Consider the following 19515-nt stretch of genomic DNA (forward strand, 5'->3'; position numbering starts at 1 on the left):
AAATGAAGAATAAAGTAAATAAAAATTAATTTTAAATTAAAAAACCACGTGTAAAAAGGTTGTTGGCGCGTGCAATACACCACATTCCAAATGACTGGTTGTCAATTCTCGGGGGGAGGGGGGTAATAATTCCACTTTAAAATAGTTCAGGGGGGTCATCCGCAAAGTATAAGTGTGTAGTTGGGATTTGGGGTAAAGGTTGGGGGGGCTTTTGGCCATTTTCTCTTTAGTTAACTTAATTTCCTTTTCCGTCATGTGCTTTACAATTTTCATTGATCAACTCCCAACTGTAGAGCAACTAGAAAGATATGTTCTCTAATTAAGGCATGAAAACATTAAAGATGATAAAATTGAGTTTTATGTCTTCTCAGGTGGGACCTTTGCTCTTTATTCTTTGTTATGTCGCCATGCTAAAATAAAGACAATTCCCAACCAACACCGGACAGATGAAGAGCTGACAACTTATAGTCGCAGCACATTCCATGAGCACTCATTTGCTGCAAAAACTAAAAGATGGTTGGAAGCATATCCGTTCAGGAAGACCTCACTTCTTATTCTTGTAGTTGTTGGAACTTGCATGCTAATAGGTGATGGAATTCTTACTCCGGCTATATCAGGTACTTGTTTGAAGCTTTCTTTTACTTTTCGTTATGGGTTGACAGAAGTTCATTATTCGAGTTTATGGTGAAAAACTTTCCGATCGGTAGGATATGATTGCAACCTGAATGACCTAAATCCATCAAGAACTGGCTTAAACCTTGATAAGATGCACAACCTAGTAAGAGACAACATCTCGTGTAGCCTATGATGGATAGCCGAAGGTGGTGCTGTTCATTAGTAATTATGATCAAAAGAGAAAGGTTAATCTGATTAGACTAATGTCCTCTGCGAATGCCACATTTTTTTTTTTAGCAAGTAACATATTCCAGTATAATATATGAATCTTCAAAACAAAGATTGTGCTGGAAGCCAAAAGGTGTTACAACAAAAAACAAACTACAGTCCTTGCTCTTCTTACAAGGAATCTGAAACCTGTAGAATAGAATCCGGATCATCAACATATTCAGCTTTACACCAAAAACAAAAAGGAGATTGCAGGTCTTCTTGATCTTCTGAATATTGCTAGCTGTATCTTCATAGCATCTGAAGTTTCTCTCCTTCCAGATAGTCCACCAAATAGCTGCTGGGACAACTTTCCATCTGGCTTTGTTGGTAATAATTCCCCCCCTCCAACATGACAGAACTTCAGTTTTTTATCCTGGTATTGTCCATCTAATACCCCTTAGGTCGAGAACAAGTCCCATAGATGACTAGTCACTTTGCAAGATAGGAACGGATGGCTGATTGTCTCGGGCTCTTGGCCACACAAGTAGCACCTTGAACAAATTGATATAACCCCTTTTACTCAGATTGTCCTGAGTTGAAGCAGCTTCTTCCCTACCAGCCAAGTAAAGCATGCCACTTTATAAGGTATCTTTGCTCTCCATATGTGGTTCCTGACAATGCCACAATTAGAAACGGAAGTAAATGGATTCATAGTACTGAGATCAAGGCGCTAAAGTCCTTTAGAAAAGAATGACAAGGCTCAGAATGCAAAGTTAATCTAGTTAGTGTCTGTTTTCAATTTAGAATACACTTCTTTAATGCTTTAAAAAATATAATTTATGCATTTAGATTACATAAAAGAGACACTTGTTTATAATAATAATAATAATAATAAAGACATCTCTCTCTCTCTCTCTCTATATATATATATGTATGTATGTATGTATGTATGTATGTATTAGTCAAAAGTAAGACGGTTTAGTTATGGTGCCATGCAGATTATAAGCTTATGAAGATTTATTCTCTATATTTTGGTTTTTGTTTCTATTAGTTTTTATATTTCAAATTTGTGATGAAGTGACAAAGAACTCATTCAGAAAAAAATTTCTCAGTTCTTTCAGCTTCTGGTGGGATCAAGGTGGACCATCCAAAGATGAGTAATGGTACTATTCTACCTATTTTTTAACACCACTTTTTTTTTCTTTGTTGATTCATCTTCTTAGCCGCTTCTGTTTTAATCATTTACCATGACTCTATTATCCATCATTTTGTTATCGACTTTAATTTCCATCTTTTGATGTTGTGGGGAAAAATTAATTTCGGTGTTCTTTGATGCAGATGTTGTAGTGGTTGTTGCTGTCATTATATTAGTTTTTTTATTTAGCGTACAACACTATGGCACAGACAGGGTTGGCTGGCTGTTTGCTCCAATTGTGCTGCTTTGGTTTCTTTTAGTAGGAGGTATTGGCATCTACAACATCTGGAAATATGATAGCTCTGTTTTGAGGGCCTTTTCTCCTGTGTACATATATCGGTATTTTAGGAGGAGAAAGAAAGACGGTTGGACATCCCTGGGAGGAATAATGCTCAGCATCACAGGTTTTATCCTCTCCACAGTCATCTCTTTGAAGTGTCATATCTCAATAGCCTCTTAGATGGCAAAGAACGACTGTTTGAACTCTGATAGTTCCTTGTTGACTACTTCAGGAACAGAGGCACTTTTTGCTGATCTTGCTCATTTTCCAGTGTCAGCAATACAGCTTGCTTTCACAGTCATTGTTTTCCCTTGCCTTCTTTTAACATATACGGGGCAAGCAGCATACCTCATGCAAAATAAGGAACATGTTGTCGATGCATTCTACCGTTCTATTCCAGGCATGTCTTGCTCTCTCTTAACTTAAATATATGTGGGTACATCTATTGGTTTTGGTCCACAGTGGTGTTAAAATCAATTAATAGTGTGAATGCTAATGAGTTATATGTCAATAGAGCTTAGAGTATGTTTTCACTGTCAGCTGTCAGTTCACCATCAAAATAGCCTGTCCCTAGCTTTGCTATTTATTGTTTTCCTGATGTCCCTAGCTTATATAAATCTTGTCGTTAGAGAGCATAATTTTTGAACTGGAAGAGGTAAAGAAAAAGTATGTGGACTCTGTTCACAAAGTGAGGCAGCTAGAATGGAATTGTTGCAAGTTAAGACTCTGTTGGTAGACCGGTTTAGAAAAGGAGAACCCAAGGCCAAATTTTGTCCAATGGACATTTTCCAGTTTCTCTGAAATGTTCTTTTACAGAAAGCAGTACTCTTGAATCATGCACTGAATACTACTGAAGCTAAAAACAACCCTTTCTCCTACAAATGATAAATTAAGAGAGGTAGTCTCAAGGAGCTGTGCCCTTGGGCCCAAAAAATACATCTTGCTTGAGTTATACCTTAAAAGATACGACATCAGTGTGCCTGCTCTTCTAGAGTTTGCCTTTGAAAATTAGTTTTACTTGTTAGATTGCACTCCTTGTTTTCATTCTAATGGATACTAGATATGTTTTATAAGTCAAAATGCTTTTGTTGACATCACATCAAGGACTATGTCGAATGTTGATTAAGCTTTCAAAGAAATCCATCCTACTAATTTGTATAACATGGAGTATCCTTTCTACATCAGAAGTACAGAGGAATAAAGAAGAGATTTTTACTCTACCCATCGGACTTCCAATTCCTTCAAAACTCTTCTGTTCCTTTCTCTTATTATCAGCCAAAAATGCAGAAACATGATACTTTCCACAACACAATTTTCCTTTCTTCCTTTCTCATTCTCCAAGTCACCAGTAATTTGCCAGAGTTGTAGGTAGCACCCAGGCCACATCAAACATGGCATACACCTGTGAGAATAACTCTGTAGTTAAGCTACAGTTTAGCAATATGTGATTGTATCTAACCCACTTTCCTTACAGAAGCAGCGGTAACTAACTATTATCATCCTCTTCCTTCTCATATTGCCTGCCGTTAGGAGAGAACTTCCATGTCTCAATTAATTTAAGTGAAGAAAGCTACTCTCCTGGGTAATCATGTCTTCCATATTTGTCTCGACATAGGCCTCAAGTCCCTTTCCCCAGCCCCCTTCCCCGTGCATAAGCAATCATAACAGAACTTAATTGAGAAATTCTTCAATGATGACCCTTTCCAAATGCTGTCTTCTTGTCCTGAGCTAGTATGACTGTAGATTTTCTGGGGAAAAAACATCGAGATCATTCCAACTCCAATGTTGATGGGTATTCTGAAAGCTAGTACAGTTCACTACACATGTCATCCATCTTTCCGCGAATAGTTACTTGTAGTTTCCTTGTCAATTGTGATAAATAATAGATCATGAAAAAATTGTTTTTCCAAGTTGAATTCCCATACCAAACATCAGAACGTATTCCATGGCCATTTCTGTTCGTGAAGCTGATGCATCTAGAGAACTCATTCCAATATTATAATCCATCCGTTTTATCTAGTGACGAGTCAGACACATAAGACCTGCTCTATTCCAGGTAATTATGCCTCAATTCTACAATCCCTTTTTTGTCGTCGCTGACTGCTCAAAGTTTAAGGATAGTTGTCAGTCCCTGGTTGGGGCAGGCACTTTTTTGTTATTGGTTTTATTTTTATTTTTATTTTGGGGGGTGGGGGGTGGGTTGGTTGTGCTTTCCGAGTATCTATGCAAAATCGCTGAATACTCTGGTATCCGATTATTCATACTTTAGTTTACAAACTTTAGAAGGTAGCATTTTGCAGCCTTTTTTTTGAAAACAAAGGATTAAAAGAAAATGGAAATTGTGGTACTAGTGAAGCTGACACTAAACACTAAAGCGTGAAGTTGTAATGTCTTTGACAGATCGTCTTTTTGGTAATGCAGAAAGCATATACTGGCCAGTTTTTGTTGTTGCAACGTTAGCTGCTATAGTTGCAAGTCAAGCAACCATCACTGCGACATTTTCAATAATCAAGCAAGCTCTGGCACATGGCTGTTTCCCAAGAGTGAAGGTAGTACATACATCAAAGAAGTTCCTTGGCCAGATATACATTCCTGATATAAATTGGATCCTTATGATTCTTTGCATCGCTGTGACTGCTGGATTCAGAAATCAAAGCCAAATTGGCAACGCATATGGTATGTGTATTTATTATAATATTGCTTGACTTCATTGACTTCACCTGATGCAAAATACAGATAAATGTGATGTAGCCGGTTTTGTGGGTGCGGAGACTGCCGCTTAAGATACTAATTTACTTCTTTGCACTTCCTATCTTACTTGTCATTAGTACTTCTGTTTTGCTTTAAAAGATACATGCATTCAATCTCTTGAATGATGGTTCTATCTTTCTGGGACCGTATCAGGTTGGTGGAAACAACCAGTGTTCATCGTCATGTTTTGACGTATGCATGCTAGAGGAAGTGTGTCTTAACTTAAGTATGGAAGTTCAGTGATTGAATCCATGCAGCAGGGTTTTAGACTAGCGCACACAAAAATGAGTTGGATGTGGTTTTAGGTGTTTTCTTAAAGCTATGGGAATCTCGTGGACCATGAGTCGTGGTATTAAACTTATGAGATACAATGTGCTGCGGGAAGTGTGACAAACCGTGGATTTAGGGGTGTGATTAAAGGGTGACAAAGAAACAATGTAGAGTTATTTTTGGTGAATCTACAACAAATGCTATATTTTCGCTAAGAAGATTGATGAAATTTAATAGGGAGTAGGATATCCACACGATATTCATCTTTTTATAAGGTAAAGTTTTATTAATAAAAGTACCGAAATGGTACAAAGCACTACATGACTAAGCATCCTCTTAACCAGACAGAGTTACATGTTCCAACCCAACAGATACAAGAAATCCAAGTATTGATCCTCTGTCTATTGTACTACTATTACGCCAGAAATATAAATTATGCAGACATTTGTTCTTCACCATGTATGTGACTTCTCTTCCCTGCAAAACATGCACTATTTCCTTCCAACCATATGGTCCAGAATATACAAATGGGGATAGTCATCCATATTTGTTTCATATTCTTGAGACTCTTTGGCTTTACCAGCTTTCCAGTAAAACATGTGATCTTCTGAGGGCATGACTCATGAAACACGAGCAATGTTTAGAAAGAGTTCCGAACATTGTTTAAAATAGCTGCAGTGTAGTAAATAGAGACATAAGATAAATAAGGTCCTATGGTCGGTGCTAGACAAGAAACAAATTCTTGTTATCGAACATGTCATTATAAAGGATATGTATGAAGGACCGTCACATGTGACAGTAGGATGAGATTAGAGAGGACTTTTCAGTAACAATGGCTTTGTAGAAGGGATATGCCATGAGCACATACTTGTTTATCCTAATTATACGTAAAGTAACTAATAGCGTACAAAATTGGATTTCATCGTGTATGCTATTGAAGATGATCTAATTGTTGATAGTAGAAGGGAAGTCAACCAAAAATTTGAACTATGAAGGAGCAATTTAGAGTTTCAAGGCTTTCGAACTAGTATAAGTAATACATTTTTTTACCCCTCCCTAGGAGCTCTCACCCTTTTTGCTTCCTTGGTGATTCGAACCCACAACCTCAGGGTTGGAGGTGGAGGATGCTTTCCATCCAAGTAATCTCTCTTGTCAAAAAGTAAGACATAATATATGCTTAGTCAATAAGCATTAGAGTAGTTCATTGGATTCTGGAGAAACTACATCATTAGGATTGGGGAGTAGCTGCTATACTTCTTGAATAGCATGAATTCTCCTGTCAAACTCTTTTCTTTTCTGAACTTTAAAGACAGGACCCATCCTTATTCCCTTAACCCCCGTCAAGCTCTACCTTACCCAATTTTTGTCTTGTAAAGGAGAAATGAAGCTGAGATGAGATAGGTAGGATTGTGGTACCCTAAAAGAAGTCAACTTAGATATGTAGACTTGGTTCTGCAGAAAAATTCATGTTAAATGAAGATGGTAGCATGTATATATTAAATAGGATGGCTGAAACAGTCCTGCATTTGGCATTAACCCCATGTGGAACACCTCACATTGAAACTTACATATTAACATAACATTTCTTGAACAGGAACTGCAGTCGTGATAGTCATGTTGGTGACGACGTTCCTCATGACCTTGATAATGTTACTAGTTTGGCGCTGCCATTGGGTTCTTGTCCTTCTCTTCACCGTCTTATCTCTGGTGGTTGAATGTACCTACTTTTCCGCAGTTTTATTTAAGGTTGATCAGGGTGGTTGGGTTCCACTTGTGATTGCTGCAGCTTTTTTTATTATCATGTATGCCTGGCATTACGGAACTGTGAAACGTTATGAATTTGAAATGCACAGCAAGGTATCAATGGCATGGATTCTTGGGCTTGGCCCCAGCTTAGGACTTGTACGTGTCCCAGGCATAGGACTTGTCTACACTGAGCTAGCTAGTGGAGTGCCACATATTTTTTCTCACTTCATCACCAATCTGCCAGCTGTACATTCAGTTGTAGTATTTGTCTGTGTGAAGTATCTTCCAGTTTACACAGTTCCAGAAGACGAGCGGTTCCTCGTGAAACGCATAGGACCCAAGAGTTTTCACATGTTCCGCTGTGTTGCGAGGTACGGTTACAAGGACCTCCACAAGAGAGATGAGGAGTTCGAGAGAAAGCTATTTGATAACCTCTTCCTGTTTGTCCGGCTGGAGAATATGATGGAAGGCTGCTCCGACTCCGATGAGTACAGCTTATACGGACAGCAAACTCAGAATTCAGCGGGTTTCCTACTGCGAAATAATGGCAACTTAACTACAGGAAGTAGTAACTTCACATGTTCGACGGTGGACTCAATAATTCGTGTAGAATCTCCTATACAAGGGAACAACAACACAGTCACATCATCAGGCCGTGAGAGCAGCCAGGCAGAAGTGGATGAAATGGAATTCTTGAATTGTTGCAGAGATGCAGGAGTTGTTCACATTCTTGGAAACACTGTAGTTAGAGCAAGAAGGGACTCTAGGTTCTACAAGAAAATTGCTATCGACTATATATACGCGTTTCTTAGGAAAATGTGTAGGGAAAATAGTGTAATCTTCAATATCCCTCATGAGAGCCTGTTAAACGTTGGACAGATATTCTATGTATAACTTTCTGTTTCAACAAATGTATGATTAAATGGAAGGATATTAGTAATGTATCATGTGATCTCTCGTACACCAAAATGGTTGCTGAGATGAATGGAAGTTTTGCATGACATGTTTTTAACATCAACATGTGTGCTAGCGTGTTAACTTCCATGTTGAAACTTGCTGCAAATGCTTATGTATTGCATTGAGCTGAAGAGATTACTGGGCAGTAGTTATAGGAACTAGGAAGCCTCATGGTTTTTCATTTCCCTACCCTACATTTTAAAATACTAGAGAGGATTTGGGTTATTTTCTGCTACATTCCATACTGAAAATCGAGTAGTCACTATACTTGACCAAACGTAGCAAGAGATTTTCGTTTATTATGTATTGAAGTTTTTTCTTTCCATCAGTTATATCCTTGGTGGATAGAGTTATTGGTGGGTGGCAAGTATCCCCTTAAATTTGTGAGGTGTAAGTTGACATGAACACCACAAACTCCAAACGAAATGGGATATCTGTGGACTCATGGGAAAATAATAATTTGCATTAATCTTCATAATATAGAAACATAATTTATGTGTACTATCCTGAAAAGGAAATAGTCAACTCAAGTAACAATTGCAATAAGACAAGGCATGTGTGTATTTGTTTGCTTTCAAATGCTCTACATGAGACAGGGTATGTAGTTATATCAATTAATTCTCAATCGTGGATACATATATATCCTTCAAGATACTGAAACAGTATCAAATCTACTAGTAGTTGCAATGGCGGTAGTAACAGTTGTAATATGATATTTTTTAAAAATTATTCTGCTTTTATTTGGTTTGATGTGAAACAAAAAGGAAAAGGTGACCTATAAATCCCAACATATTACAAAAATTCCAACATATACATAGAATGCTATCTATATGTCAGCTATGTTATGTATGTTAATAGGGAGAGAGAATAAAGTAGTGGAGAGAGTGTAATTACTTCCAAAAGGATTGATATTTATGTTATTTATACAAATAAATAAGGGGTGGGCTTCAGTTAGCGGATTTAGGCCTTAGCCTTGTCAAGAACTATAGACTACTGACACGTAGGGGCAAAACTAGATGGGCGAGAGGGGTTCAGCTGAACTCCTTTATTGAAAAATTACAATGTATATGTAGAATTAAAATTTTGTTTTATATAGATATATAGTATAAATGAACCTCTGTAGCTTAGTAGTTAGGGGTTCAAGATGTCACGGTGGTTGTTGGTTGAATTCCATCCGCTTACCTGTTTTTTCTTTTTCAAAAGCTTTACTGTTCCTTAAACCTGGCCAACAATTTCTTTCCCTCATCTTTACCCACAATTTCTTTCAATTAGTTATAAAAGCTACTCCATGGAGTTCTATTTTTCAATACAAGTAAAAATATAGAGTTCTTATTTTTAGTACACATAAATTATTATTTAGAACTATTCTCGCAAATAATTTTTATTTGGTAGTTAAATTAATTTAGAGCTATTCTCCATTCATTATATAGAAACAATGATTAATAATTCTTATAAATAAGAAACTTAATAGAGAGTACAATTTTCATTCCAAAAAATTAATAGCTAGATATATTTTTAGAGTACGTAGAAAAAATTTATACACGTAAAAATATAGTAATATGTATGTTTTACATATATATAAATTGTCAAAGATAATATGCGATTAACGATGCACCACTTCGAAAGAAGAAAAAAAATAAAATAAAGTAAAACACTAAAAAAAAATATGCAAGATTTATGCAGGATTCAATAAAGCATGGCAGTGCATGAAGAACTGTTAAACTAAAGTATGATAAGATGAATTACATTTAATGGTTAAGATTAACTTTGTCTTTCGCCCCGCTCCACCTGAACCAATTTATCATCATGCAACCTTTAGGTGTTGCTTCTAATATATATTTCGAACGCCGTTATATTTTGAACGCCTTTGACGAAAATCCTGTCTTGGCCACAACGGACACAGAAACCGTTTGTAACTCGAAATGATGAACTAAAATTCTGATCCAGAACAGTTAGAAAGTAGAAGACATATGAAAATTCTGACTCCGTCACTGGTTACAGTTGTATGTCTCTATCTCATGGAAGTTTGTAAGCCTTAAGTTAGTTTGTACGCAAATCTCATGGAACAACAAGCAGAGCAACACAAAGTTATAGACAACAAATGTATTGCATTATATATTCTTGGTTGGTAAAAGTAAGAAAACAATCTCAAAATCTACATCAAATGCATAAACTGAAGATGCAGAAGAGCAAGCCATGCATATAAATATAAAGACCCCTCATCTCTAATTAAAGCAACAAGTTAAAAATGGTCTCTTCATATATGCATTAAATAAATGCATAAATTCAAGATACAGAAGAGCAAGCCATGTATATATGAACCAAAAGCCCCCTTTTCTCTCCAGGCAAAGCAATAACGTAACAAATAGAACTCAAGAAGTAGAGATGTATTGAGCTCCTAACATAGTTCAACAAACCATCAATGACCATGAATTTCTTAGCCTTCATGTCAAACTTATCGTCATATAGGATTCTAAGGCAGAAAAACAGAACTTGAATTTATCCGGCATGAAGAACTATTATTGGCTGTGACCTATGCAACCTTTGGTTGCCTGCATCACTCATCCACCGAAGACTCACCCATCAAACAGTATACATACTTCAAGATATGCCAGATCTATGTTACTTACAAGGGCACATTACCTGCAATGAATTTGGATCAAAACCTCCCATAGAGAGATCGATGAGTGGAAAACCAGTATACTGAACTTCTTGATTCTCATCCTTCAAGTTCAATGAAAGGGTTTCTTAATCACATTTGTATGAGTTCAGAAAATGAGAGACAACAATATAACCTGAAGCACAGTAACGTTGCTAGATGCCTTGACAATACAAAAAGAATACCTGATAATCGGATTCAGGTATTTTTGAATGCATTCCACCATCATTTGGATGCCAGTGGTTTGAGAAGGATTGTACTCTGAAGGCACATTCATGGTGCATGGTCCAACATCATCGCATGATGGATGTTGAACATCCCCTTCAATATACATTCGGGAGTCCATATGGTCTATCATAGCTCCACCACCCTTAAAAGAAGGATAACCATAATCCATGGATGCTCCATCTTCATCAACATTTGCACGAGAAGAAGAGAGACTAAGACGATCCTGGTCTATATAGACGCGTCTTTTCTGATGAAATCATCTTGGGTTAACTTTTGAAAAAAAGACCAGTGCTTTTGGTTCATGGTTCTCCATATTTAAACTCAAACCAGTTCCATCAGCACACGGTGAAGGAGGCACTGATGAATCACCCATTATTTTAGCTTTGGAAAAGATACCAGAGAGGAACTCTCGGGGATAGTGGTCATTAATGCAATAAGAATGTCACCATGCTCAGGAGGGCCACCGGTAGCAGATGGCTTCCCTGTTGCAACTGCTGCAACTTGACGCTCTCTCTCAGCTGATGGCTGTGTTTGCCCCATAGCTTTATTTTCCTCTGGTCTATTTGCAGCTGCATCACCCTAATGAAGCTCGGTTGGCTTTGAAGCAGATGTGTCTTGAACATTATTGCGATTGATAGGATTACTTGGTCCAGCTTTCACTTTATCAGCATAAGTTGCTGCTCTCAGTTCGGGCTTCTCAAGCTTTGCTTCAGAAACATCTTGTCCAATTTTTGAATTAACTCCCTTGGCATTGTCACCTAACTCTACAGACTGCTGATGTTCAACCTTTTTCTCTTTGGTAACATTTGATTAGCAGACGGATTCTTATCAGACTGGATAAATCTCCCAATATGAGGATTCACATTTCCATCATGTAATTTATCAACTGATTCTAGGATCTGCTGGCTGCCTTCAGAGTGTGCGTGGGTCATTATGAACTGTGTGGCAGAGGAATCATCAGATTTGGACAACCAATTTAGGCAGCCTGTTCCTGGGCAAACATTCAGAACAAAAAACTCACACAGAGGCATTGAAGGTGGCTTGTGACTAAGGTCATATGGGTATGCTTCAGAGTCACCATGGCATGCGTTCAAAGTTCTACCAGAAAAGTGGCTATCTTCACTATATCCATCGGGTTTTTCTTCTTGAACAACTCCAAGAGACACTGTGCCTTGCGATTGTTCCTGACTCTTCTCATTAATTTTAGATGGAAAGACAGAATTTCCAGGAACTGCCGCGGCAGCAGAATTTGATGCTTCAACTCCGGATACAGGACTTGGGAGCAGAACTGACGGGTGAATTCGAGGAAACAGCTTTTTCTTTTTCAGTCTCCATGGACCGCATTTCTCAGGCTCATTCAATTTATGTGCGGAGCTTTCTCTTTTCATCTTTACTTCCTCAAGCACTTCCTTTTCCAGATATTGATCTTTGGCAAGTTCAACTTTCTTCTCTTTCCTGAGTCAAACCACCTTCCGCATTCAGGTAACTGTGCCTAGAACTAACGACAAAGTTATCTGTCAGTTGTGAGGAGTTAGGTGGATGAGGATCATGCCCGTACTGCAGCAAACTAGTGTTTTTGGCATCTAAATTTTGGAAGTTGTCAACGGACATGGAAGGGGGTAAAGGTCTCCATTCAGCACCACCATGATGAACAGTTTGACCATGGTACCCTTGTTGGTTCGAGTCAAAGGCATGTAATGAACTTGACACCATCACATGAGCAGATTGAACAGTTAAGAGGCACACAAGCCACTGGCTAAGAAGCATCAGCAGCAAAATAATAGAAACTACTCTTGGAAATACCTCATACAACAACATATCCAGTACAGTCCCATAATGTACTGCATCAGATCCAAGCAAGATTGCCGAGGTTGAGGAGGGGGATAGAGGACCCATGGCGTTGCTTCCACGGCAATTTTGCCGAAGCAAAACCAAAAATTTGGAGAATTTAGGGAAGAGTAGGCTGATGCTATTCACTCTAACAGCCAGTTTGAAGTTCAGATTGTTTAGCCTGATGCCTTGCTAGAAAGAGCTATGCGTTCTCCATCTGATTTCAAGCTGATGCGTTTGCTAGAAAGCATACTAACTTGGGTGCAGTTATTCTATTTTTGGACTAACTAGGCAATAACGATTCCTTGCCAACAGGTTTATTTGCTTCTACTTGTCTTTCTACAACATGAAAACATGAGAATCTTAATAGTACAGTTGGTTGAGTAGTTGAGTAGTTGAGCTTTTACATTAATGGTAAAAATTTAATCCTCATCTTAGTAGTTCAGTTGGTTGAGTATCTAAATCATGACCTAGATGGTAATGCTTTCTCTGAAGGGAGAGAGTGCTTTAGCCAACTGGCAGATTGTTTTTACTTGGAAAACTCACCAATTGAAGGTTCCACAGAGGAATTAATTAATAATGAGCTCAATACATCAATTCATCACCAAATATTAGAAAAAGAATGCAATGCCAGGAGGGGGAAAAACTTGAATTCAACCCTAGATGACATTAACATTCAATCACTGCATTATTTGCAAAGAAAGAACAGAACTGCAGGGGTAAACAGATGTTGTAACAAAGACCAAATAGCACTACTAGTCTACTTGGTGTCCAGCTTCCGGGGCTTAGGAATAAAGCCTCTTTATGCACTGTGAAAAAAATACTGCAGAAAAGTGTGTTCTTGCTCAACTTTGTGAGGTTTCCAATCAGTGCTTCGCGTCTTCCTCATCACAAAACTTGGTATACTGGTCAGGGTCCATCAACGATTTGACCTCATCGGGGTTGTTCATCTCCACCTTTATAATCCATCCTTCTTTATAAGGGCTCCCATTGATCTAAATTTGACAAATTGCACATTTCATCACATACCATAAACGAACAAGTAAAGATGAAACGTGAAACAATATCATATAACTGAGCTAAAACAAAGAACGCTTGATGATTGAATTCAGCAAAGGGTCCAGATACTAGTCTTTTGGAGCTGAGCTATAAATATCAATATTTTGATGATGTATTGAGAGAGGTGGAGAACTTTTGACGTACCACATTCTAGTAAGTCACATATGCTCATAGAAACAGTGGTCCGAGTATATAAACTTGCAAGCACATTCCTAAGTTATGGGAAACAGCCTCTCTATCTCCCAAGGTAGGCGTACACTCTAACTCTCCCCGGACTCCACTAGTGGGATTACACCGAGTATGTTGCTGTTGTTGTTGTTGTACATTCCTAAGTTACATTATTAGCTCCCAGAGGTACATAATAAAACATTCCCAACTTACAATCAACTGAAGATATTCTTGGAAAAAGAGGTCATCCGTACACAATGTCAGTTAATAGAGCAAGAAAGCTTGCGACACACACATCCAAGCACATCTTCTTTCCCTACTAGCCCAAGCAGATGATCACACTAATGTAGACAGCCAAAACATCGACACTATATGCAAGACCCAGGGGATACTTTCACTAAAGAACACTAAAGATAGACAAGAAGGCTGAAGATGTTATACTTGGTTTCAGGTGTAGAATAGTGGCAAATATTCTTCTTATTCTAACTTGAAGCACTTCCCCTGAAATAAACACTAATGACACATTCAAACGCAGCATTGCAATGAATCTGCAAGACTACCAGCTTCAGCAGTTTATTTTACCCAATATGGCTATACCTATAGATCACAAACATATGATACTCACCAGAGCAGGAGAGGAGTCCAGCTTCTCATTAACTTCCACCACCTTCCCTGAAAGAGGAGAATTGATATCACTGGTGGCCTTGACACTTTCAACAGCACCAAAACTGCCAAATTGTTCCACTGAAGCCCCAACTTCAGGTAATTCAACATAGACAACATCACCTAAATGATCCTGAGCATGGTCAGTGATGCCAATTGTTGCAGAATTGCCATCAACTTTGACCCATTCATGAGACTCTGCGTACTTTAAATCTTTGGCCACTGCAAAGAATTTAAACACAAAACCGTTGTTATGTTACGTCATATTCAAACAACGCTTCAAATTTTGTTTGTCCCTTCCCTTCTTTTTTAAAAAAAATTACTTGTGGAGATTCCTTAGTTTTTGTTCCTTTTTACCTTAGAAAGGAGAGGGTTTTAGCCACATGTATCTGCATATCGATAGGTTGTTGCTATATTATTCAAAGGAAGACTTTGGGGGTCAAACATTTCTACGGTTTTGTCAAAACTATACTCTTTATAAATCAGTGGGTTCGGAAAAAAACAAGGAAGTCAAATGGATTATAGCAACACGATAGGAAGCAAATCCACTCTAAAATTTGCATATCCATAATTCAGAATATTGACAATATCTATGAACATATGTTGCACAAAGATTTAATACCTTATGATTATTTAGACTGTATACATATTTCGAGCACATCCTGTTAAAAAAAATAACATATAAACATTTTGCGTCCAACTTAATTGGAATAGTAGAATGAGCCCTCAGCCATTAAAATTAGAAAGAGCATTCATCCTAATTGCATTATCATATTCCAATCATATATCAGTGATGACATCAGAAATAAGTACAAGTTGTCAAGTTATTATCAAGTCACCATCACAAAAATTCCATATGCATCTAATGGACAGATTCACAGAGCCAAAACAAAAATATTAACTCTAAGTCAAAAGATTGACAAACACACAATACCTTAGTACGACATTGAAACACTTGAGACTACCAAAGGTGACATATTAGAATGAATGAGAATACGGTAGAAACCCCTAACACAATAATCATTTCACTGATTATATAAAGCTCAAAAAGGAAAAAAAACAATGCACAAAGCAACCGACAGCAACAGTTCCCAATCAGCATCCGCTTACAAAAGAAACACCTTGCAAAAATCCTGGATACACCCCATAATAATAAAAGGTGACAAGAATACAAAATCAAAGAAATGAAATACAGATCTTTCAAGAACCCAACAATCCTTCTGCTGATCTAAGAAATCACACAAAATCCACAACCCCACTTCCGAAAATTGGATCTTTAATCAAGAAATTGCCAGATCAAACAAAAAAAAAAAGGATCATGAACAAGATTCACAGAACCCAAAACAAATAAAAATAAAGGCATTTAAACATTAAAGGACAAGGAAAAAGAAGTGGAAGAGCTCCATGAAAGAATATTACCAGTGGCAAAAGCTCTGGGAAATGTTGAGATCCTGAGATATGAAGCAGCCCTTGAAGCCCACAACTTTGTCGCCATTTCTTGTGTATGTATGTATTAGGGAAAAAGGCTTTTGAAGTGGGGAATAACAAATAAATAAATACTACTGTACTACTTACTACAGAAGAAAGTGGAAGCAATAATAATAAGGAAGACAATGGTGGCAACAAACTTATACACCAAAAGTTGGTGAGTGTGCTTTAGGTGTCAATTCCAACATTTTGTTGGTAGGCAATTCAGTGAGGAGGGTCTCACAAAAGATATCCTGTTTCCTAACTTTATTTTTGACCAATAATTGGGACAACTTGGGAGTTAAAAGGGAAAAAAAAATAAAAAATCTCGATAGTTTAAAGTTTGATTACAAAACATCAGATATGTTTCATAATTACTGAAAATATCAATATTGAATATATTGAGATACATAATTAGCTCCCGATATATCGAATGAAGATACATTTTTTTCTTTATAAAGATACATAATTAGCTATCGATACATTTTTTCATTTAGGTATATCGAGATACATAATATATCAAAAAAAGATATATTTTTTCTTATAAAGATACATAATTAGTTCCTCATATATATTTTTTTTTCGATTTGGATAGGTTGAGATACATAATTAACTCCTTAATACATCCAAAGAAGATACATAATCAATTGAATTTTTCGTAATTACTTTATAAGAATGAAAAATTGTATATAATTTAAGAGGTATATTTATGTTATTTTTCAAAAAGGGTTTGTAATAGATAATACGGAAAAGAGACTAAAATGCACTTCAACTATGCGAAATGTTGTAAAAATATCTCCCGTCTACCTATTATACCTAAAATGCCCTTTTTGTCTACCTATTAAGCCTAAAATGTCCTTTTTATCTACCTATTGGGGCTATTTTATCCTTTTATTTAGGAAAAGATTATATAATACCACAACTTATCTTTATTAAACTACATAAAATCCCTATCATTTTAATAATATTTACCAAATAAATAGTGCATAATATCAATTTTTTATTATTCAAAATTGATCTAATAAATAAATAAAAAATAATATAAATAGTCATTTTTAAAAAATTATTACATACACAGAGCCATATTAGTTGGTTGTCAGACATAGCATATAAAATATGTACTTTTATGACAGATTCTAATATATACAAAAATAATTATATATTAAATTCTCATATTTCTTATTTATTGCCTATTTTTATGGAAGCCTTTGTTCATTTATTTTTTATATACTATAGCATAATTTTATGTTTTTTATTTTATTGCCTGCTTTCACGATGCCTCCATAAAAATATATGTATATTTATATCATAAAATTCATGGTATATTTATATATTATATAAATTATATTTATATAATAAAAATACATGATATATTTATACCATAAACATACATCGTATTTTAGATATGAAAAGTTTATGCCACGTAATACTGGAAATATATATTTATATTTAATTAAAAAAATTAAGAAGAAAAGTACTTCCGACATAATGAGATATACCATGAATATTTATCTCATGAATTATATCAAAAATATAATAATAATCTGACTTTGACATTAATTATATTTATACAACAAAAATACATGATATATCTGTACTTCCAACATAATGATTTTTATTCCATAAATATTTATCCATAAAAAATTATGGTTAACCTATTATATTAGAATTAAAAATATAAAATAATGAAATAATACTCGATGATTAACATACATGAAAATAAAATGAAACATACACGAGCAAATAATGGAATACTTAATTTATTTAAAAATATTTAAATTTTGAATATAAGAGAGAAAAATATTTGAAAGCAGGGATTATCTTTTCCACTTTTAATTTGAAGATTGAAAATATATCTCTTAAATTAAGGTGAATTGATAATTAATTATTACATTAAATTAAGAATTATAATTATCTTTTCTGATTTTTCAAAATGGCTATATATGAAAGAAAATTTTTATTTTTGTAATATCAAAAATGTACTTTTATTTATGTAATTAAGTTTTATGGATGACCTTTTCATATAATTTGCTTAAATAAAAGGAAAAATTAGGCCCAATAGGTAGATGAGAAGGGCATTGTAGACCCAATATAAAGGTGAGAAGGTCATTTTAGGCCCAATAGGTAGACGAGAAGGGCATTTTAGACCCAATAGGTAAACGAAGGGCGTTTTTGCACCATTTTACATAGTTGAGGGCATGTTAGGTCCTTTTCCGTAGATAATAGAGAAAAGGGCCAAATATCCCCCAACCTTTACCCCAAATTCAGACTACACACTAACACTTTGTGGGGGTCTTATGACCCTCCTGAACTATTTTAAAGTGAAATATTTTCCCCCTGAATGCTGACATAGCAAGAGAGTGTGTTTCATTCTCTTTAAAGAGAGTGAGAACGCTGACATGGCCAAATATTTCTTTATTTTCCTTATTCATTTTTAATTCTTCTTCTTCTTCTTCTTCTTCTTCTTCTTCTTCTTCTCATTCTCTTCCTCCTTCCCCTCGTCCTCGTCCTCCTTCATCTTCTTGTCCTTCTTCTCCTTCTCCTTCTTCTCCTTCTCCTTCTCTTTCTTCTTCCCTTTCTTCTTCTCCTTCTTCTTCTACTTCTCCTTCTTTTCCTTCTTCATCTTCTTCTTCTCCTTCTCTTTCTTCTCCCCCTTCTTCTTCTTCATCGTCATCATTTTCTTTTTCTTCTTCTCCTCCTCCTCCTCCTTCACATCCTTCTTCTTCTCCTTCTTCTTCTTTTTTCCTTCTCCTTCTCCTTCTCCTTCTTCTTCACCTCCTTCTTCTTCACCTCCTTTTCCTCCCTCTTCTTCTTCTCTTTTTTTTTCTCTTTCTTCTTCTCCTTCCTCTTCTCCTTCTTCTTCTCCTCCTTCTTCTTCTTCTTCTTCTTCTTCTTCTTCTTCTTCTCCTTCTTCTTCTTCTTCTCCTTCTCTTCTTCTTCTCCTCCTCCTCCTCCTCCTCCTCCTCCTCTTTTTTCTTCTTCTTCTCCCCCCTCTTCTTCTTCTTCTTCTTTTTCTTCTTCTTCTCTTCCTCCTCCTTCTTCTTATCCTCCTCCTCCTCTTCCTCCTCTTCCTCCTCCTTCTTCTTCTTCTTCTTCTTCTTCTTCTTCTTCTTCTTCTCCACCCTTTCTCTTTCTTCTTCTTCTTCTCTTCCTCCTCCTTCTTCTTATCCTCCTCCTCCTCTTCCTCCCCCTTCTTCTTCTTCTTCTTCTTCTTCTTATCCTTCTTCTTCTACTTCTTTTTCTTCTTCTCCCCCCCTCCTTCTCCTTCTCCTCCCCCTCCCCCTTCTTCTTCTCCTCCTCCCCCTCCTTCTCTTTCTTCTTTCTTTTCTCCTTCTTATCATCTCCTCCTCCTCCTCCTCCTCCTCCTTCTCTCCCCCTTCTCCTCCTCCTCCTCCTTCTCCTCCTCCTTCTCCTTCT

General features: G+C 36.5%; 2 protein-coding genes across 2 annotated transcripts in view; one reads left to right on the plus strand and one right to left on the minus strand.

The window, feature by feature from the left end:
• The window catches only part of LOC107858922 (potassium transporter 11), a 16139-nt gene extending 8128 nt beyond the window's left edge, over window positions 1–8011 (plus strand). The window contains exons 3-8 of the mRNA XM_016703725.2: window positions 372–617; window positions 1938–1988; window positions 2164–2424; window positions 2533–2700; window positions 4722–4976; window positions 6916–8011. Of these exons, the coding sequence (XP_016559211.2) occupies window positions 372–617; window positions 1938–1988; window positions 2164–2424; window positions 2533–2700; window positions 4722–4976; window positions 6916–7961 (2027 nt within the window). The 3' untranslated portion in view covers window positions 7962–8011. The remainder of the gene's footprint in view (window positions 1–371; window positions 618–1937; window positions 1989–2163; window positions 2425–2532; window positions 2701–4721; window positions 4977–6915) is intronic.
• Window positions 8012–13290: 5279 nt separating this feature from the next.
• On the minus strand, window positions 13291–16367 carry LOC107858921 (glycine cleavage system H protein 2, mitochondrial). Its single transcript, XM_016703724.2, has 3 exons — window positions 16051–16367; window positions 14594–14853; window positions 13291–13736 (listed from the first exon to the last, which is right to left on the minus strand). Exons 1-3 carry the CDS (start codon window positions 16124–16126, stop codon window positions 13608–13610), a joined length of 465 nt encoding a protein of 154 aa, XP_016559210.2. The 5' UTR covers window positions 16127–16367; the 3' UTR covers window positions 13291–13607.
• Window positions 16368–19515: the final 3148 nt, after the last annotated feature.

Source organism: Capsicum annuum, chromosome 2, assembly GCF_002878395.1.
Source record: "Capsicum annuum cultivar UCD-10X-F1 chromosome 2, UCD10Xv1.1, whole genome shotgun sequence".
NCBI classification, from domain to species: Eukaryota; Viridiplantae; Streptophyta; class Magnoliopsida; order Solanales; family Solanaceae; genus Capsicum; species Capsicum annuum.

What these genes read in the sequence shown, in the direction of transcription:
- LOC107858921 (XM_016703724.2), bottom strand. Translation starts at nt 16,126, where the DNA reads ATGGCGACAAAGTTGTGGGCTTCAAGGGCTGCTTCATATCTCAGGATC. An exon ending in TCCCAGAGCTTTTGCCACTG is followed by an intron (nt 14,854 to 16,050) that starts GTAATATTCTTT and finishes AATTCTTTGCAG; the next exon opens with TGGCCAAAGATTTAAAGTAC. An exon ending in TGGACTCCTCTCCTGCTCTG is followed by an intron (nt 13,737 to 14,593) that starts GTGAGTATCATA and finishes TGTCAAATTTAG; the next exon opens with ATCAATGGGAGCCCTTATAA.